This window comes from Amphibalanus amphitrite, unplaced genomic scaffold (genome assembly GCF_019059575.1).
Source record: "Amphibalanus amphitrite isolate SeventyFive unplaced genomic scaffold, NRLGWU_Aamphi_draft 000676F_arrow, whole genome shotgun sequence".
Classification (NCBI taxonomy): domain Eukaryota; kingdom Metazoa; phylum Arthropoda; class Thecostraca; order Balanomorpha; family Balanidae; genus Amphibalanus; species Amphibalanus amphitrite.
In genome coordinates this window covers 109745-131705 of record NW_024882170.1, presented here as the reverse complement: position 1 = coordinate 131705, position 21961 = coordinate 109745, and the positions used below count along the sequence as shown (strand labels likewise).

The 21961-nt window shown below is 48.3% G+C and overlaps 1 protein-coding gene across 1 annotated transcript; it reads right to left on the bottom strand.

The window, feature by feature from the left end:
- Positions 1 to 772: 772 nt before the first annotated feature.
- On the bottom strand, positions 773 to 21550 carry LOC122364427 (acylphosphatase-2-like). The gene is made up of 3 exons (XM_043334783.1): positions 20790 to 21550; positions 6807 to 6933; positions 773 to 1564 (listed from the first exon to the last, which is right to left on the bottom strand). Exons 1-3 carry the CDS (start codon positions 20848 to 20850, stop codon positions 1450 to 1452), a joined length of 303 nt encoding a protein of 100 aa, XP_043190718.1. The 5' UTR covers positions 20851 to 21550; the 3' UTR covers positions 773 to 1449.
- Between the last annotated feature and the right edge of the window lie 411 nt (positions 21551 to 21961).

The window sequence follows — 21961 nt, the reverse complement described above, 5'->3', positions numbered from 1 at the left end:
TCGCTCAGGCGCGTCGAATGATATACTTTTTGTTCGGGTCAGGTCAACTTAGGGTGTTGACCTCAGGTCAAGGTCAGGTCAGCACCCCCAGGTCACGAAGTTGGTCGAAATAGGTCATGTCGCATATCATTCGATTCGAAAGGTCTTCCTGAGTCCATTGGTGGCTTTTCCGATCGCTAGCTTAATTTGATCAAGAGTTATTGACGAAAAACTAATATGACCTTGATGACGTCATAAATGACGTCACGCAAGGTCAACATTGCAAAAGTGACGCATCTAACCTTGCAAGGAGTGCATCAAATCACGATTCTGTGTGCTTGAGATAGTTGGAGATCTTCCCGGCGCCAGAATAGCAGTTTTCATTTTTCCCCATTGACTTATAGTCATAAGATCCGGCTTGAATCAAAGGTCAGGTATGCCAAGTTTCAGCTCTCTATCGCTAGCGTGTTCTGAGCTATCGCGAAAAACCCCTATGGGGGGGGGCGGCACCCGCTCCCCCCTCGGCCGGCGAGGGTTAACATCACAAGCCTATGTGAAGATGCTGAATAATGCGTCCTGCTTCGCGTAAACGAGCCAAACCCATCCGATTCGTACATGATTATGACAGATTGTGGCTCATAGCTGTACTGACCCAGGTGCCAGTTACCTACTGACAGGGACATCAGGAAAGGTCATCTGAGGTCACTTGAGTGTACGCGGTTACGAGACGCAGCGATTTATACCCGATTTTAAGGTACCCGAGCTTGCTGATCTGAAACAACCCACACACTCATTACCATACACAGGCATATTTATTTACAAACACGTAATCAAACAGCTCCGTTTTAATTTCAGCTCTCCTGATTTTTCCTCAATGAATGCATTTCAGACACTGTTGGTGTTGGGAGGGTTCCAGGTCATCCCAGCTCGGCTGCAGGGCTGGCCACGGGCGGATATATCCAAGGTCATGAGACGAGAGAGCCAGTAGCGGTCAGCGACGCTCGACGGTGAGGTCACGTGACATCACTGCCGTGGTTTCCTTGACCGACCAAGATGCAACATAGCTCCGTGGCTTTTTAGCATTCCACACCGGGACTGAGCTGCAAGTTACGCTCAATAACACTGAAAGCCGATCCTTTTGCGTGCTTCTGTTGGCAATTTAAGGCAGTATATCCATTTCTGGTAGTACACAACCAGGCTCGAGCCACGCATGACAAACTTTTGCATACACAATTGACACCACACACGACATCGAAAAGCACCTCAAGAGCCAAATCCGCTCCTCTCCTCTCCCCAACCCATTGCAACTTGCATGATACAAATGCTTCTTGCACCTTGACAAGAAGGCATTCCTAGCACAAATGCTCGTTTAGCACCCTAGCTCATAAAGGTCAGCACGCAGGTCATGACGCATCCTTGGAGCTGCACGGTCGCTGTCCAGGTCAGGTCAGGTCAGCCTTCTAGGCAGCTTTAAAACCTGACGGAGAAGTTGGAGAAGTCCTGTGCATTCAGGTAGATGGTGTTGGAGACGTCGCACCGCTCCGGCTGAGATCCCGGGCTTCCCGTCTTCTCCATCCACTGAACTCTGCCAACAGAAAAAGAACAGGGAGAATGGAATGCCTTTAGATTAAAGTGTCGCCTATAATAATACCCAGAAATTGCAACTTTTGATTTACGATCATTTGTGCGTCAACGAAGGTAGCTGTGCAGGTGCATACGTTTAAACTAAACTTTTAGTGAAATGCCTCTGCTCTCCAATGATTTGAAGTTCAAGAGGCCTGACAATTAGCATAACAACGTAAATTCGATTTAAAAAGTTGTCGAACATTTACCGCTGGTGACCATTTAGTTTTCAATCCATCATCAGCAGTCATGCTGAGCATAGACTCTGAGTAATCAGTATGTGTTGGCGGAGCGGGGCCAGACGATGTCGGCATCTCTGCGGCCTCTCGATCAATACGGGCCCGGGCCGAATTCGGGTCACTCCTCTGGCGCGGTCAAACACGACCGTGACTGCTGTTTGTGCGGTGTCGGCACCGCAAATGGCAGTGGAGAGAACGGGAACGGGGTGGTGGATGACGGGAGAATGGGGGCGGCGGGAAGAGGGAGGATGAGAAGCAAAAAGAGGAAGCTCAAGGATGAGGATTGAGGAGAAAGGATGAAGCAGGCAAAATGAAAATAAATAGGTCAAGACTTTAAGTAAGCGATAAGAGTTACCAAAATACTAGAATAGGCGGTGTTGACGAAAAGGCTGGAGGAAAGGAGGGACGAAAGAGTAGAATGAAATGAGAACGGGAAGAGAGGTTTCGAATTGCTGAAGAACCTGATTAAGACATCAACGGGAAGATAGAGGGAGCGGCGATAAGAGTTGGCTATCCGGCGAATGCACCTAATTTGACCAAATCTGCACCTAATCTCTTTTACAGCAAGTGCCTTCATTTTATTAATTAATTTCAGTGTTTTAATCGATGATGCTCTCTGATAATATGACAAAGTAGGCATATAAGCAATAAGTGCAACCGTAGCTGATAGCTACAATGAACCTAATTTGACCAAATCTGCACCTAATTTGCACCAGATGTGCACCAAATGTGTACCAGATGGCCATCGTGAAAACGGCTGATATCTACGGAAGCTCTCGAATTCGCCGTGTTTGCAATAATATCCTTACCCCGGCACCTTCTCGGTCGCCACCGCAACTTCTTCTCCCTCCCTATAGCCGATTATTCTCTTATCTCATTCCCCGTCGTGAAAACGGCTATTGTGTTCCATGTGTGAGTTAAGTAATGAAGCGGCATGCCAGTGCGGTATATTTTGGTATAGCGGGACTAAAACCCGAACTGTCCAATCGCAAAGTGCTTTTTGGTATCCACTATAGGACTGAAAAAAGGCACGATGGAACGACAATGGCACAGGATTGACAGGACATACATTCATATGTACCTATAAAGCCAAATAATTATAGGTGTTTATGTGTATGTGCTTTATCAGACGTGTGTCAATAAATGTTGCCTTCCATTAGAATAGCAAAGCATTTTATTCGGGGGTGAACACTTTCATTTCCTATTTATCAATGCTTGCCATATCATATGTGCGCAAGTTCAACTTCCTATAGGTATAAGGTTGGATTTATAACTAGGTGCGTATAATTACAAGAAGGCCAGCGAACACTCAAAGTAATACTTTAAGATCACGTCTTGTTTTTTACATAATTCCGCAGCCATATCTGTCCACTCTCTGTTTGCAAAGCATCCAGCTAAAATATAAAGTAACTCAACTTCCTCTCAAGCTTTGCCAAACTGCTGACGTCATGTGGGCGAAAATCTCGCCGAGTTGGCAACAGCCCGTCCGCAATTAATTTCAGTCATCCTGGCAAAATTAATGACTTTCAACCGCCGAGCCGAATATTCGCAGCAGTTGTAAAGCAAAGCAGCGGAACGAAATGTCAGGACCGTTAGGAATCAGCGAGCGTCACACTTTTGGCTGTTGAAGGTTATCGTCGCACCGAATGAATGCATGTTTTTGAACACACACAAAAAAATGGATAGGATGGTAAACAGGTAAACTGCGCGGATTATACATCAGCATATGCATCCAAGATAAAATTCGTACCAGCTTTAACGCTGCAATGGCAGGTTAAATACATTTTTGAACTACATTGGCTTCAAATGTGCTATTATACAGCATTTTCAATTAGGTAAGTGTCTGGGATTGGATGTAGGTATCCTTGGCTTTCGCTACAACGGTGGCAGCCCTATTGAGGCATGAATGTAGGCCAAAAGCTTATGCGTTTATTGGACTTTTCACTATAGTTCATGTTCCTCTAAACTCTACTCAGATCCGAAAGTTTGTCTTCCTTGAGTTGGCAAAAGAACGGTCGATAAGCGGCTCTGTCCAGAGTGATGCTGTGCCGCATTGCTTCTGTGCTAGGCGGCACAGTATACCTGGCAGGGCACCAGATCGCCTGCTGCCAGCCTGGACGAAGCATACGCGCTGTTGCTGACGATCTGATGAATGATTAATCCAAGCAAGCTTTCAGCTCGACACCCTTTTTGCTGAGATGAGTCAGCCAATATTAGATATTTAGGTATGTCCTACATTCAAGTTGCCACAAACATCGTTTTAGCCCTTTTCCACTATCATTCACTCGATTCTCCCACTCTTTGACATGACTTTTCTCATCACGTGTTCACTGTCCGTTCTCAGCTGGGAGGGCGCGTCCGGCGGTGTCAGTATTTTGACGCTGTCAGCCGAGCGTCGTCCGTCGTCCGCCCCCGGGCTGGCACCTCTCCACGGAATGTGAGCGCGCCTCCGCCGGCGCCGGCCGCTGTCCAACGGCTGCGACCATTGCTCACGGGGAGCGGAGGACAGACAGGACCGCCGGCCTTCACGGCTCAGAGGCGCCGGGCGTCTGCCTGTGTTCACCCGTAGTTGAACTATTGGTGTGTGCTCACAGGTCCAGGGCCTGAACTTGGGCTGACTGGGGGCTGGAGTGTTCAATAATGTATGCAGAAAGTGCTGGGATATAAGTTATCTTCCATGCCAAAAGAAAAGGAAAAGTTTCGACGAAAATATTCAGCCTTAGTAGATTTGGTCTGGCTTTATCCAGACAGCAGGATGGAAGATCGTCATCTCATCCAAAGCATATCACACCTCAATCAGCCTCAGACATCGCTGGCATCTCGTATATAACGCCAACAACCCTATTCTGATCCGATTTGTTAGCAGCCAGTCTGACAGAAATCCTCCTCCCATATCTCGTCTACATATCTCTTCTATTTCTTGCTAAATAGACGGCGCCCTTGTATCTCGCCTTTACGATAGTGGACAGCTGATGATCACGTTTCGTATTCCATAGAGACAGTCTAAATCGTGCATATTTCAACAGCACTGCCCTTTTTCTACAACACGGCATATGGTTTGTTTCTCAAAGGCGACGGTGCGGTAACGAGCGCGGCAGCTCCAGCCCAGGGCCTGTTTTCGGTGCGTTTCCGGTGCGTTTCCGGCCGTTTCCGGAACCAGAAGCGCCGCTCGTGGCGCCGCTAATACAACACTGTCGATTGGCGCCGGCTGCAGATAATAGACAGCGCTGATCGATGTCACTCGCGCCGCGCCAGATGCTGGTCGTTTCCGTGAGCGGTGGCCAGTGGTCGCAGCAAGCTGCTGCAGTCCGGAGTTGGTCCCAAGGGGCAGGGCAGGGTCTCGACCGGCCACCGGCCGTCGGTCGAAGGCGAAGGTCATTCGCAGATTGCATACTAATTAGTGAGTCGGCGCACCGCTTCGGGGCTCGGGAGGAAATTGCTTCATCGTTGCAACGGCAGCGCGAAATGACAGCCGTTTCTCAATTAGTTCCGTTATAATTTGGAGGAGTTGGAATGATACTGTTGTGAAGATTGTCCAGTTGTGCTAGGTGGCTTCTCAGCTTGTATCTACCGTGTAATGATAAATTGCTGAAATCTGCGCTTCGAAATGTAAAGCGACAAGAGAAAGTTTGCTTTTACTAGGCCCGTGTGACGTTTACTTCCCCTGGAAATTATGAGGAGCGGAAGACATTATGCCATAACGTAGCTATGATCGGCCTTTACGACTCCCTGAATAAATAACTCGATCAACAATGACAGGCTATTGAAGTTATAGCTTCAATATCCCTCGAATTACCCTGAAAGTGGGTCAACTTTTATATGGCTCCACCATGCATCGTAAACTCATACACAAGGGAAGAGGTACGTCATAAGCATTTCCCTGGACAGGCCGGGAGGATATGATGAAACAAGCACCCGGTATGAAACTGCCCCCTCTCTCTCTCTCTCTCTCTCTCTCTCTCTCTCTCTCTCTCTCTCTCTCTCTCTCTCTCTCTCTCTCTCTCTCTCTCTCTCTCTCCCTCTCTGTTTCTCTCTCTCTCCTCTCTCTCTCTCTCTCTCTCCCTCTCTGTTTCTCTCTCTTTCTCTCTCTTTCTCTCTCTCTCTCTCTCTCTCTCTCTCTCTCTCTCTCTCTCTCTCTCTCTCTCTCTCTCTCTCTCTCTCTCTCTCTCTCTCTCTCTCTCTCTCTTCCGACACGGCTGCTCGCCGACTTCACTGATATCCACATAAACTGAGCCGGGGTCAGGTCTCGCCCGGCGATAGTGTTTCAGCGGTTCGCCCGTCACGCTCCAGCCGGCGCGGTCGGTGCAGGGCATTGTTCGACCGATGGCGGACCGGCGATCGTGCTATCATCAGAGAAGTTGGACGATCACGGCCACAAATGGCTGGGTCGCTCCAGGACAACGGATGGAGTCTAATGGAGCAGGATGTTTCACTGTTGAGTGTTATTCGTTAATGGGTTAATGACTGGGGGAGTAGTTAATTCTGGAGCACTCGGTCCAGCTGATCATTTAGCTGTCTAGTGTCTATACCACAGAGATTGTACGATCTGTGACGGGCTTGTAACCACTTGCTAGACATCTGACCCATGCATATTGCATATACCTATATAGGTAATCGATTAGTTTCTTTGCGTGGGCGATTGATAAATGATAACTGGGTGAAACAGGGATTACTGCTGTAATCTCCATGTCATACAATAATGCATATTGCATCATATAACAGAGATCAAAACCCCATAGTGCAGTGAACAGACAAAGAACGGTATTGTTTGAGCTTATTTCCTCGCAACAGTGATAAGCCCCTAAAAGAGGTTATTCCGCTTTTTCTGTGGAAAAACGACATTGAACACCAACCTGATTTATGAATATGTATATAGCTGCATAAGAATATTAAATAGAGCAAGATTATACCTAATGACATTAACACCAACTATTCCCCGCTCGTCTAAGGTGAGCCCCCACTCACATTTCGTCCACCTGCGATTTGCGCGCCTGCAGTTTGCCGCAGATGGTGCCCTGTTTGGTGTTCTTTACCCAGCCAGTCGCGCCGAGTTCGTCACACTTCTCCTTCAGAAACTTCACGTAGCCACAACCTGCCAATGAAACGATGTGAAACTATGTGAGCAAAAATTTATGTGAAGACAACCTTGACAAACTTGTTAAAATTATTGTCAGTGCGGTCAAACTTCGTTTCCTGCAAGCTCAAATCACGTCAGCATCTATTAGCGTAGCACATCAGCAGCAGCTGGTGCCGAAATTGGGTCAGGGACTGGCAGTAGGTCACAGCTGCCAGCCCTGACCGACCGCCAAATGACCATTGACCAATCACTCCCCGTTCCCTCGCCCAACCCGTCTGGAAGGTAGCCCACCGCGGGTCACCGGGACAGGAAGGGCACGAATCCACCGCATACCGGAAGAGGGCGTGTGTGACCTGACCGTGCCGCGGGCGATATTCATCCATCTACACCAGCTGAGGCCAGCGCTGACCGTAATGGCCGGGACGGCGCCGCGGGGGACGGCTCCATCAGGCTATCACGATAAGCGGGTCGTCCTGGGCCGCCTGCCCGCCCGCGGAGTAGCTACTTCTGTGTCTGGCAGCCGACGACCCATCTGGTACCAGTGGATATCTCTCAAGGTCTGATAATCTGGGTCCAACGGCGTGGTGGCGATTTTTTCAGGCATCTGACGATTTTGAATGGAAGGAATTTGGTTGCTTGCCAACGGTATACAAGTGAATGCAGAATGAAACACTACCTACTTACACTGAGAAGCAGGGCTGCGGAGTCGGAGTCGGTCGGAGTCGACAGTAGTGACCGGAGTCGGAGTCGGAGTCGGAGTCGATTTTAGAAACCCGAGCCGGAGTCGGAGTCGGAGTCACCGAAAATCTGTCGACTCCGCAGCCCTGCTAGGTCTGCGGAGTCGGAGTCGGGAGTTGGAGTCGGTCGGAGTCGACAATTCTGCCCGGAGTCGGAGTCGGAGTCGGAGCTGGTTTTTGAAAGCCGGAGTCGGAGTCGGAGTCGCCGAAAATCTATCGACTCCGCAGCCCTGCTGAGAAGCCCCAGTTTCCTTCCCTAAAAAGATGCGCGATTGTCCTGAAATTCCACTTTAGATGATCACTCGGACAAATAGACGTTACGTTTGCTCTAAATCAAAACGTTTTTTTTTTTACAACAATCACATTCGAACAATTTGTAATAATGCATTTTAACAGAAGAGTTTAGAAACAAATCTTGATAATTTTTCTCGCCCGTAAGACGTTGCTCGATTTTAGTCGAAAGTATCGAAAGTATCGAAAGTACAATAGTTTCGATGGTTATAACCCTCGCAGGCGTGCGGCGTTTGCCAGCTTCTAATGTGTAGGGGGGGGGGGTCGGTTGGACCCCCCCCCCTTGCCGTTTGGCCCCTGATCGAGCTAGAGCTTCGCGGAAAAAAACGAGCGTGTTGCCCGTGACGAGAGGAAGCCGATGATACCCAATTTTAAGGTCTTAGATCATTGGTTGACCTTCCAGGTCACGTCAATGACCCAAAGTCGGGAAAATCGGGACCTGTTAGAAAGTCGTAAAGGGTGGCTGCTAGGGGGTTTTTCGGGGTGCTGATCACGAATATCGTGTTAGTTTTGATCACAGATGATGTCTTTAAGCATTTAGACCAGGTCGGGTCAGGTCAGGTCAGGTCAACCAGTAGGCGTCGTGACGGGTATTCGTAGTACGTGTCAACCGCCTCTGACAGCTTCGTAACATGTTACGAAGGCACCAAAACTACTTCGTAAATCTTCAAATGGTTGCTAGATTCGAATTCAGCTCCAAAAACTGGCCTAGAAACATGCACAGCTCGAAAAAAGTGAACCGAGGTCACCCGAGGTCACCAAAGGTCAATGACCTGACCTGACCTTCAGGTGACCTTGACACCCACCCTGATGCATGGAAGCAACATCAAATCACATGTTTGAACGTTTGAAACCACGAAAAGCTTGCCAACGCGCGGCTAATGCGAGCCGACATACGCAGAATCGCGATTCCGGCCAAACATGGTCTCGGAAAAGAGGTCACAGGTCAAAGGTCATTTGGGTCAGGGTCATGAAATTTTCAGGGTAGGTGTAAAATTTATCAATGTGAGGGTACCTATATAGGGCCAAGGCGATGTCGCCTCTTTTTTTTGTTGCTGTTGAAAAAAAAATCACAAATTTTGGGAACGGGAGCCACGACCCTACGAGTCTGTTAGGCATATGCCTGACAAAATACCGTCTTATAATCTGTTCTGTCTTTACTTTGCTAAAGGATAAATCAAGAAGTCCAAGATGGCCTGACTCCATCCGAGGATGTCACCACCTCTCACTCTCAGTTAGTCCGTCAGACGAGGCATTACTCACATAAGTAATAACGTTAGCAGTGGACAGTGGTGTCCCTGCTGGGAGAATGCGTCGTGTTTGCTTTCTGTCGCTATAGTGGCGGCTGGCGTGTCGAGATGAGTGGCCGTGTGGCACATCGATCCGTCCATATGTACTTACCACTGGACACTCCGCCATACTCGAGGGCACTCTGAGCGCTCTGCATACACTCCCGAAATACTGACCAATGCATAGTAATAAGGCCATCAACATTCGGCGATTGTCATAGCGTGCATAAAAAGTGAGATGTTTTCGGCGATCAGTTGTATGAGCCTGGACAATGCATTGATGTAGTTGGTAGGAGTCTGAGGAGTCTGCGGGTTGTCGAGTGTTTCCCGCCGCTTGGCTGGCACCGATATAGAACAGTCGATACTCGATAGCTTATTTCCTACTGTCGTTTGTTGGCTGAACATTTATCTTCCGCTGTGGACGGCTAGATTTATTGGAACTCCAGCCGAGCTGGTGGCCGTTTTCAACTGACAAATGTGTTACAGGGATACTGAAACTGCACGACAAAAGATAAATGTAACATTATAAGTCAACTGATAATGTTTTTTCTCCGCGGTGAGGGCGAGCGCCGCCCATGTGATTGCGTCATACCGCCCGCTCGTCAGGTCCGCATGACCCGAGCCCGGGTCATTCGCGCTCGCAGCGCCGCCGAGAGCAGTCAGCCACTGAGCCGTGGGCTGAGCGCGGCGCTTCCTGCTTTTCGTTCCTTTTTGCTCTAGCAAGGCAAAGGAGCCCTACCGTATCCTCACATTCCCACGTAAAGAATGTTTTACATTCCAAGTTCTTAATGAGTACTGTAGATACATCAGCATGAGTGCGTCCAGCGGGCAGAAAGTGAAGCTCCAGTGTGATCACCGGGGTAGGACGGATTAGGCTCGCTATTAACGCTTAAAAATCTCCCCTATCGCGACGTTCAAATCTTACATTGGTTTCATAACTTGCGTGCGTGGGTGGATCGGCCTTGGGAGTGTTTTCCTACGCCGAACGTATGATCTGCACCAAGGCACGTTCCGTCCGTACCATCGCATGGCGGTCAGAAAGACAGCACGTTTGGATCTCAGGGCATGGCCGATGATGTTGGTCCTTTTTGCCCAGGCCATGGGACTGGGGCTACCACGTCCCCGTAATCCATAGAAGTGTTCATGGCAGTGGCGCTGGCTCCTGCTACGACACGAGCCTATCACGCTGTCTGAAAGGAGCAGAACTTTCCTCGGGAGTCGGCTTCTGACAGCCTGTTTCTAGTCAGCGTCACAAATGTTGACAACCTTTGGCCAAGCAGAGTTTTGCGTACTGCGATGCTTTTGCTAGAACTGGGACAGCTATGTAACGCTCGCCGGCAAGTCACCATGTTTCGTTCAAATTGCTCAACGTTCCATGCCATTTTCACGCTGTTTTTTTTTTTTTGCCCCTCTCCGTCGCGGCGAAATGGTCCGTTGCGGGCTACAGGAACATACTGGTGCACTTGCAGTGCCATAGAGTCCTGGCCACGACGCAGTTGTAGTATTCCGTGCTTCTTCCCGTGCTCTCTTTCCGGTGCGTGTTAGTCGCCATGCTCCATTGAGCGTTGGTCGTTGTGCCAGTTTGGCCAGAGGATTCATGTAAGTGATTCTCCTGGCTCTCTTGCCGTGCACTGGTCCGAAAGGAAAGGTTGCCAGTTCCGCCAGCCGAACTTTCTCTTTGCACTGTTCAGCCGTGCGCTGGTCCAAGATTGGTGCCAGTTACGCCGGCCGATTTTTCGTTGCACTGCTCAGCTGTGCGCTGGTGCCAGTTACGCTGGCCGATTTTTCGTTGCACTGCTCAGCCGTGCGCTGGTCCAAGATTGGTGCCAGTTTCGCCGGCCGATTTTTCATTGCACTGCTCAGCCGTACGCTGGTCCAAGAAAGGTGCCAGTCTCGCCGCTACACTGCTCAGCCGTGCGCTGGTCCAAGATTGGTGCCAGTTACGCCGGCCGATTTTTCGTTGCACTGCTCAGCCGTGCGCTGGTCCAAGATTGGTGCCAGTTTCGCCGGCCGATTTTTCATTGCACTGCTCAGCCGTACGCTGGTCCAAGAAAGGTGCCAGTCTCGCCGCTACACTGCTCAGCCGTGCGCTGGTCCAAGAAAGGTGCCAGTTACGCCGGCCGATTTTTCGTTGTAATGCTCAGCCGTGCGCTGGTCCAAGATTGGTGCCAGTTACGCCGCTACACCGCTCATGCAGCTGCGCGCTGGTCCAAGTTTGGTGCCAGTTACGCCAGCCGAAATTCGCGACACGAATTTTCTGTAGTCCCTGTTCTGCCGATCTCCCCCGTGCTATAGCAGCGCATTACTCTCAACGTAATGTAACTCGCTGGGGCTTCCGTGTATGCAGCAGATGTAGTTTTGCTAATTTGCAAGCACGCTGCGTGTGTTGCGGACCATGTGCTGGTGTTGAAGCGAGCTGCGTCTCACGCGCTCCTCAGTTACCGTTTGCGGCTATTGTATGTTGTGTGCCGGACATGCGCCGGGTGAATGCATTTGTTTTACTTTTATGCAAATTTTTATCTGCACTTAATTTTGCTAAGCTTACCTGCCTACGCATCGTTCTCGGGTTCGTGGGGGTAATGGGCTTTTCCTCACCCAAAGGCATTGTTGGAGTGCACAATACATAGACCCATAATCACAACAACGCCTTTGCGAGCTCGAACGAAGCGTAGAAATGTAACATTATAAGTCAACTGATAATGTTTTTTCTCCGCGGTGAGGGCGAGCGCCGCCCATGTGATTGCGTCATACCGCCCGCTCGTCAGGTCCGCATGACCCGAGCCCGGGTCATTCGCGCTCGCAGCGCCGCCGAGAGCAGTCAGCCACTGAGCCGTGGGCTGAGCGCGGCGCTTCCTGCTTTTCGCCATCCACCTCCCCTCCGCCACCGACGCGACTGTATTTTATCATTCGTGTAATTGTGCAGCTTCGCGTACATGCTTGATGCGTTGTGCAATGTACATACCCTCGTCTTCGGCTATGTATTGTGGGCTTTTCCTCACCCAAAGGCATTGTTGGAGTGCACAATACATAGACCCATAATCACAACAACGCCTTTGCGAGCTCGAACGAAGCGTAGAAATACAAATATGCCTCTAGCAGCAGTCAGCACAGCTGATCCGTAGAAGTAGCATTTTGTTTCAAATGTTTACGATGATTGGGAAAGCTACGCTATCATATGTTTTGTTCCGTGGCTTAGTTAAGTTGATTTCGGAATCTTGCTATTTTAGGGTAGTGAATTACGTTCCCAAGAGGCTATCCACTTTTCTACAATAAAGGAACCGGTCCTGGCCGGCGCAGATAGGCATGCTAGCTCTGGTTCCCTGTCAGGTATGCTGTGCCGCCCAGCACAGAAGCAATGCGGCACAGCATCAGCCTGATTCACTGACTGTTAGGGCGGGTCGATGAAAAAAGTTTTCAAGTGAAGAGCGATTTTCCTACGGGCTGATCCATAAAACGGTAAAACATATTTTTTGCGAATTTTTGAAAAGGAACTGGGCGCGCCGTCCACGGTTTTTCGAGACCACTTTTGCTAATTTTTCTCGTTGTTTGCAAAATTTAGTAGGAAAAAATCGAGAAAGATACTATATTTACCACTTTCCTAGTTCTACATGCTTACCCCCACCTCTTCACAAAGTTTGGAAACCCCAGTGGCAGAATCGTGCTCAGAATAGCGATTAGCATCGGCGATCTGAGCGCAACGAAACCAGCGCCATCTATTGAGCGAGTTTGGCATAACATTGGTTTTAACGGCTTTCCGACCGTTAAAAGCTGACGCAGCCGCTGCCAGGGTATATTGCCGCTGCCACGTCGGGTATATGGTGTTCTTTGGTGTTCCTAAGTGTCTGGTGTTCCTTATTTGACACTAGGTGAGTTGTACCCATTCGATCCATATACTAAGTTGCTCCGGAAGCTATGTGATTTCGCCAAGAAAACAGCGAGATGCTTAACTTTGATATATGTTTATCAGTTAAATTAAGTTTTGCAGACAGATAACATCAGTCCAAACCGTATGTTCATTTTTGAATGCAATGTAGCCAGCCACCTAACCGTCCTAGGACAGAAAATCACACTTCGATAATTGATTCAAACGCCGGCATGAGAGCGTTGCATTGCGTCCTGATGGCACACGTGATGTAACCGAGACGTGCTCTCTTAATAACAGCAACGTATGCTGCCTAAGTTAGGAACCGGACGGCTCGTTCCACTGCCTGAGTAGTGAGTATGGGTTATGGGTATGCACCGGATCGAAATTAATTTGTTAAGCAGTGGGTCGAAGGTCACCCTCTTCCAGCGAGATTGCTATTGGTGACTCTGTAACGCGTTCTTTGGACCGATCTATGAGCTGCATGTAGTGCATGACTTGTTTATTGCAAAATGCTGATAGAATCGCATATCTTTGTCTCCTGCCTCATTCACTTCTTATCCCGGCAGTTGCTGGGGTATTTCGCCACCCACCGTTTGCTGGGGGGGGGCGTTAAACGCCCCCAGCCGATAACTCGAGAACCAATAGGCGCAGCGAAACGCACGAGGCGGCAAACGAAAGAGCGTGACGAGACGCTTCAGATGAGTACTTTAAAGTTGAATTTTGAGGTCACAGGTCGGGTCAAGGTCAGGTCAAACACCTGAAATCGGTCTTTCAGTAGCATGGAATTCAGGACTTCACAATGGGCGCCTCTCGCCATAAACTCTGTCAAAACGGTGCACAATCCACCCTATAAGACCTACAAGAGTGTCAGCTCCATATAGGGGTCAGTCAAGCATAGGTCAGGGTCAAGGTCAGGTCAACCGGGTAGGCACATATCCCCGAAAATCAAAACTGATATTCGCAGCTTGTGACACATGTTTTATAGGTAATTTGGGGCGTAGAACACGATGGTGACATTCATTTTATCATATGTGTACGTGTTTGGCTCAAAAACTTCAATTTAAGAAATTCATGTATCATGGTCGTGAAGTAGTCACGAAAAATTGCCAAGATTCAGTTCAAGATTTTGCAAAATGCGGAACGATAATCAATAATCGAAGATAGCCATTTGATTGATCATGGTATTGGCAGTCTAATGGCGTTTACGGCATGTATGTATGTCTATTTTGTGATTTTATATGATTTTTTGAACATATGCCGTTTTTGGTCGAAAACTCAGAAATCATGACGTCACTAAAACCTCGATATCTCAAAAATTTTCCGACCGATTTTTTTGAAACTTTGTCACAATAAACTTCAATCAATTCCCTACAGGTACCCAAAATTTGGCGCGCCTGCGGCGCGCCGTTTTTATGCTATGGCCCGGCGAAAAAAGTGGGGGCGTTTAACGCCCCCCCCCAGCAACTCGCGGGTTATACTTTTTTGCCGTAAGTGTCTCGAGTCTTTTTATCACCATTCCTTAGTTCAGCAAGCATCGCAGCGTATGCACTGTTTGCTGGCTGTCTGTATCGGCTAGTGGCAGTCCAAAAAAGTTTCCTGTAGTGAGCCCGGTACTTATTCCTGTCGATCACTGGGCAAATGACACAGACCGATGAGCTGAGAGGTCTCGCAATAGCGGGATGCTTTGGAGTAATCCGTCTCTGCAATGTTTACTCCGTAATTTCGGACCACATTGGGACATAGTGAACTACATTGAACTCGGTGATAGTTCGAAGCTGGTCAATATATGTTGTATGATGGGCGATCGCGACGGAATACGTAACTTGCAAGCTGCCAACGTAAGCCATTTTACCAAATTCAAGGGCTCAAGCTTCCTTACTGACAGCTACCTCAGGATTTGTCAAGAGGTGAAGTCTGCTTCCGGGCTGTTCAGAAGTGTTCTCTGATCTGGACTGCATGGCGTTGCCCGAAACGGCACGAACGGTTCCTGCTCGATGCACAGGCACTCTTAGTAAATGGTCCACTGATCGGCGCGGCTTTAGTCCAGTGGCTTTTCCACAAGTCTTGTAAACTTGTTTAATAATTTGGCCCTTGTCTGATTTTGGTGTAAAATAGAATAAGCACTGACTACCGGCTCATTTACTGAAGCAATATGCTCGTCCAGCAGGCTCGTCCTAGCCGATGATCCAGCACGGCTATCCTATTTATCATGATAAACGACGCATCCTTATGCACGTAAAATGCAGAAGGGCATTTCCTTTGTAATCACTTGCCTATCCGAGAACAGAATGTGAAGTGTCACCGAGGACCACCACGCGGCATTAGTTCCGTTTCGACATGGAGGCTCCTTTCCACTAACTGCAACAATGTCACATGATTGGGATCACAAATTGCGCCGGCGACCGCTTAGCAGCTACTACTGCGGTTATTATGAGGTCAGTTTCCCTCAAAGCTCGATGCTCCACTGCTTGTTGCGGTGGCCCAGCCCCAATAGGTCATCAAAATGGGATCTGATGGTCCGATGAGAACGCGCGACTCGGGCAGTGATATGATACGCGGATCGCCGATCAGCAGGATACCTCGCAACTCATCCTCAGTCTGCTGTCAGATGAAGCCGGGCTAACTTAGTACTTATTCTGCAATTGAGCTGCTACTGTTCAGTTCTAACACTAGGTTTGCATTAAAAAAGGTTAAATTTACATGCAAGAAATCGAAGCCAAAACTGAAAATAATGCTGCTGAAGTCTCAGCGCAGAATTAAATGACTAATAGGTCCAGCGGACACTATCGCACTTGGCGATTAATGGCTGTGCTAAAGTCAGGTGAACCCCTAATATGTAAATTTCATGGCTAATTTAATTGCAATTGACAGCTTTCACGCTATATACGCTCCTGTGCCTCACGTTTTTTCATCAGCGTCCTAAGATCGCATCAGCAGAATGCATACTGTCTCGACCGACGCAAGGTTAACAGTCCTCTCAAGAGATGGCGCTGCGATCGAGTTGCGGAAAACCGATACAGAGAGCATGGCACCATGGCCACAGTTAGAGAGATACAGCCAACAGACTTACAGAATAGGTTGAGGAATAGCTGAAGTTTCAAGGTATATATTTGAAAATAATTAATTACATGATATTTGTGCTCAAAACTCGCGTGCAGTGAAAATGTAGCGAAAAACCCGGTTGATCAATTGGCTGCGGCGACCCGCAACCTCAACCAAAAAAATTGAAAAAATTCACACAGTCTTCTTGTGACATGCTCCGTAGGAATTTCGGTCTTCATTTTGTGTCCTCGAAAAAAGTTCTCGGATGACCCGCCCTACTGACTGTGGTCCACTGTCCAGTGTCCACAACCCGCTGTCTACCAGCCCTGGTCCACTGCTTCTCCTGACACATACATTGTCCACTATCCATGTGTCCACCATCCACTGTCCCTAGCCTAACCCGCTGTCCACCACCCGTTGTACACTAACCCTGGTCCACTGCCCCCCCCCCCCCCCGACCTCTCGTCCACCGACCGTCATCCATTGTCCACTAACCCTGGTCCACTGCTCCTCCTGACCCGTTGTCCACCGACCCTCATCCGCTGTCCACTAACTCCTGACCCGCTGTCCACCGCCACCGCAGGGGACCTGACCTGACGCTCTGGCCTGACGCCAGACTCCCTGATTATGCAGAGCACGCGCCAGCCAAGCAGCCACCAGCTCTGTCGCCGACAGGACAGCGACACAGGCGCGGCACAATAGACCGGCGGGTGCTCCGGCCAACTGGCGCCGGCCTGATACGTTCCGGGTCCAGAAGTGTCCTTGGAGATCGCCAAAAAATAATACAAAAACAGGAAACGGTTGGGATGAGATGTCAGAGAAGTACAGTGCGTTCAGAGATTTACCAAGTGGGGAATCGTCTTGTCTGTTATTAGTTAATAGTTATTAGTCTGTTAATACAAATACAAATAGTTGACATCTAGCAGGCTAGTTTTACAATGTAGGTACCCGATTATTTACATAGACATGTTGATCAAAAGTGATAACAGCTGACTGAGATTTTTGTCTCTGAAACATCGATGCGTCATTTTCCCGTTCCGACATTTTTCGAGGATCCTCAATCTGAAGTTCCACAAGCGAAGGTGCTGTAAAGTGCATTAACACAAAAGCTTGGACTCGCTAAGTGAAAGGGCTTTTTAACTTGATTAGCTCAGAGTCGGGACTTCTGAATGCGCCACCTTCGACAGCCATTAGAGAGCGCCAGCGCAGTGCGTTTTAAACGGGCCGGCCTTTCCCCAATCGAGGGCGTGCAGTGTGTTGATCAAAGGTTTAGCTGCCCGCTGCTTCAGATCTCAGCGTCAGAAATTCTCTCAACATTCCATACGACAGGCACACACTGAATACGAGGCAGGGCTTTGTCCAGAGCGGAGAAAATATGGTGTGATCAGGAATAATGGGCATTTGTAGATCATGCTGAAGCTTCGGTGCATGACAGGGCTCCAGTTTCGCTCTCCGAATTGATACAGACTCGAATGTGCTGAGAATGTGTGGCATGAGTGAGGTCGGAAGTGTCGGCTAAGCAGAACTTGCTGCCAATCCGGGAACAGTTACGTTGTCATTACACCATTTCTTACAAGGCATAAGAAAACCGTGAAGGAAAATCATGTTTCTTCCAGCACCTTCCTTTAGCAAAAACAAAATCTTACGTAAATGTTTCCTATCAATACAATTTGCACAGGAAAATCAGGAAGACTCACAATTCCTGATGAAAATTTCGTATTCCATAGATCCACGCTGATATTTTGGAAAGTCTCCAAGTAAAATTGGGACTTAACCCGCGCCCTGGTGGGGGGGGCTATTTTTTGCCCCCCCTCCAGACTTTTCGATATATCTCCAGAACCACTGCGCCGATCGTCACCAAACTTTCAGTACCCTCCCGGACATCAATTTTACACATTGTGACCAAAAATTTTTCCAAAGGCTATGATAGGTTGGCTGGAAATGACGTCAGAGTGACGTCATGTTCTGCCGTTTTCGACCCAAAAAAGGGTTTCGCGGGAAGAGCTGTCAGGCCTGTAGCTTTGCAAATACAGAAAAATGATACAGACATAAAAGCTGTAGAATGGACAGGGCTACAAAACTGCTATCTCGGATTTTTGAAATTTTTGGATTTTGACCCCCAAAAATCAAAAAATAGATTTTTTGAATATAATAGCCAAAAAATCCAAAAAGTTTTTTGAATTTCGAAAAAACCGGAATATATGTGATAGTCCTTACCGCCTTCTATCTACATACCAAATTTGAGATCGATACCTCTTTTTTTGGCCAAGTTATAGCGAAAAAACTGTTCAAAATTGATGACGTCAAATTTTCAAACTCAATTTTCAGCAATTCTAGACCTCGTAGCGCAAAACAAAGACCACCATTAGACTCCCCGTGACGAGCTGCATCGAATCAATACCCATTTTATGCAAAAATATCAACTTTGAAATTTGACCTTTTTTGACCTGACCTTGACCTGACCTCCACCAGAAAGTGACCTAAACCGTACCTGATGGTCTTATAACCAACACCATTGAGTTGGAAATGAAAAACTGGCCATAAAACATGCATCGCATAACCTTAGTAAAGTTGGGTTCATGTGGTGACCCTTGGTGACCTTTGGTGACCTGACCTGTGACCTGACCTGGTATGACCAGTGACCTCTAACAGCAACATATCTACTAGGCAACTGACGCCCTATCGCTGATTCCCGACAAAATACGTTTTCCTCGGTGTTATAGCGCATTCCCTAGAAGACCCGTGAACGGTGAAACATTTCATCTTTGACCTGACCTGTGACGTCATCGGTGACCCCGAGGTCAATGAAATTTGGTTTCCCTCGACAAATTTGACAGGCCTTTCGAACGCCGTTTGAATTTTGCAGATCCGTCCAGTAGTTTCGGAGATACGAGGGGGGGCAAAAAATAGCCCCCCCCCCCCCACCAGGTCGCGTTATAAACAGACCCCACCAGGGCGCGGGTTAATTTACCGAAAGAATCTCTGCATCTCTTGCACCGATGTTTTTTGCATCTCTTTGGTAGAGGGCTTAAATCTCTCTTTAAAACTCTTTGAAACATATCTCTCTCAACGGATAAACTACAACGCTTTTTACCTGGGAACCGAATTAGATATGTCAACCACGTCGCTACAGTTCTGAACTTCTTACAGTCTCATCCAAAGACCTCGTGATATCGGGTTATTTAGATCTCCGAGGAGCGCTGGCCGTCTGTCCGACAGAGCCGATGACGTCATTCGCTCCTCAGCAGCGTGTTGTGATTCTGTCATAGTTGACGACTAACTTGGCACGGACACCAGTCCCGAATGGCCGAGCTAATGAGTTGATATAAGCTGTCGTTCCCGGGGTGGTGAAGATTTGAAGCTCAGATAGGAATATTGGTAATAGATATGTTTTTACGTTTTGTTACTGCTCTTCATTTTAACTCCTTTTTTGCAATGAAACTGTTAAATCGAGACTTTTTTATAACAGTTCGATAAATCCGATCCCGCGCTGCCGAGTTAAGCTGGTATTATCCCTCGCATGTGTAGGGGGGGGGGGTCGGATGGATCCCCCCCCATGGTTTTTCGCGAATAACTCGCGTAAAAAGCGGCCGATCGCGACGAAACTTTCAGTACCTACTCGCATTTCTCATCCTATTATACCAACAGATCGCATGAGTATGTAAATGCACAGAAAGTATCGGCTTCAAAATCAAATCCGTCCATAATGAGCTTTCCTTTTGTCATGCTCGTATATCTGGGTTAGCAGTCCTAAAATGGGGATGAGAAGACTAAGAGCATTTGGCTTGCGCTAATTTTGAGACTCAACCAAGCGTCGCCGTGTGCGCGAAACAAACATTTTCTGTCCGTTTTTCTGCTATACTTGTCGCCCGCATGGATCCGTGAGAGATGATCCAGGGGGAGGGACAAAGTGGGGATGCTGAGAGGGCTATGGGAAGGAAGGGAGGAGAGGGGAGAGGGAGAGAGGAGGGGAGGAGAGGGCGGGTCGTAGAGGGCGGGTCGGACACGCCTCGGCGGGCGGCGGGCGGCTGGCGATGGTAACGCGCCGTGAGTGATAAACGAGAAATCGCTCCGCCACCGCCGCACGACGACTGCTGTCGGGGGAGAGCTGACGAACCGGGAAGTCCTGGCACATACGGATAGGCCAATACGACGACAGGACCAACATACTGGCAAGAGGACCAACAGACACTGACGGATCTGGACCATCACACTGACAGACAGAACCAACATACTGACGGGACGAACAAACATACTGACATGGTGGATCAACATTGGCGGAGTGGATCAAAATACTGACGGGAAGGACAAACATACTGACATGGTGGATCAACATTGGCGCCTGACGGAGTGGATCAAAATACTGACGGAGTATAGACAAACATACTGATGGACGGACCAACATACCGCCAGAATGGACCAATATACTGACGCGACGGACTAATGCGCTGAGAAACGGAAAAACACTCCGATGGGATGGACCAGCATATCAAAAGGTTGGTACCGCCAATCCGCCACCCTATTTCGGCCGTAGCGGCACACAGGTATTGATGTTCGCTAATTGCTTGTTTGTCTCTATTATCGTACAAATCACAAAGACGTAATACACACAATACAAACCAGACACTTAGGTCAATATCTACTTACCTTGCACGTGGCCGAACACCTCGAAGTCGACTGAGATCATGGGATCGTCACCGAGCGTCATGACGGCGCAATGAGACGGCTACCGAGCTGAGAAGCTAGTGCACTGGGAGACCGAACAGAGAGTCTGAGCTGACGGTCTGAGAGACAAGCGCAGGCGGACTGTTTGGTTTGAAGGCCCGACAGACGAAAATGAGCGCGTTGGCGCAACTGGAACGACTCTGCAGCTTCTGACGGTTTGATACCGGAAACTCTCAGTCGTGTGTTGATATAGCTGAATCCCTTCGCTTGTGATTCTCGCTCTCAGTGACCCTCTGGAGGTTCTCGCCCGGGAGTCTCTATATGCGCCTGTCGGTGTGTTGGTCTGTATATCACGGGCTCTGAGGCTGCACTGCCGCTGCGACCCCCGGAGCCGTCACCGTCGGCAGGGCCTATTTCTGCTGTGGGCCAAGCGACCGACCGACCGACGGTCAGCTGTCGCGTTGGTCGCGGTAAGTCGAATGGTCAGCAGGAATATGCTCCTGGTTCGCAAATTTCCTGGTGTAGTCTCTAAAAAATAATTCTTTGAATTGACATTTGACAGTACATCTAGTTTATTCGTAAAGCGTCAAGATTAACCAACTCTCTTGGAAACATGATATTTTACAAATGAATTATGAAGCATTTGTGGAGTCCTACTAATTAAACACTTCGATTCACGTGCTGATAGACGCATTTCAACGGACACCAGCTGCATGGTTAAATGCACTTCCAATGCACTTCTTGCAACGCCCATATGCTATAGTCATAGATCTATTATCAATTCCCATACACCCTATGTATGCTATGCAATCTCGTTGACAACCTCCTGAAATGAGATCCATATACCCATATTCCTTTTTCCGCGATCCGCTTTAGTAAAATAAAGATTGGCACCTATGAATCATTGCCTGCGAACATACCTACTTAGAGACAATATTTTTATTATTTCTGCTAGCTATTTACCATTTGTTTGCAACGTAGGCAATCTCCTATTCCTAATAATGCGTTGTGGTTAACAATGCTGTGGTTAATAACACTAGAACGCTAATAAACGCATCTCTTAGTAAATGTCCTAATGTCCAGTCTAATGTCTAATAAATGTCTTCCAATGAATGTGCTGAAGAAAACAAAATTAGTGTCCTTATTCAGACCTG

Excerpts from the sequence above, each read along its gene's own strand:
- LOC122364427 (XM_043334783.1), bottom strand. The coding sequence starts at position 20,850 with ATGACGCTCGGTGACGATCCCATGATCTCAGTCGACTTCGAGGTGTTC. Across the intron at positions 6,934-20,789 it reads GGTGTTCGGCCACGTGCAAG|GTTGTGGCTACGTGAAGTTT; the intron begins GTAAGTAGATAT and ends TTTCATTGGCAG. Across the intron at positions 1,565-6,806 it reads AAATCGCAGGTGGACGAAAT|AGTTCAGTGGATGGAGAAGA; the intron begins GTGAGTGGGGGC and ends TTCTGTTGGCAG.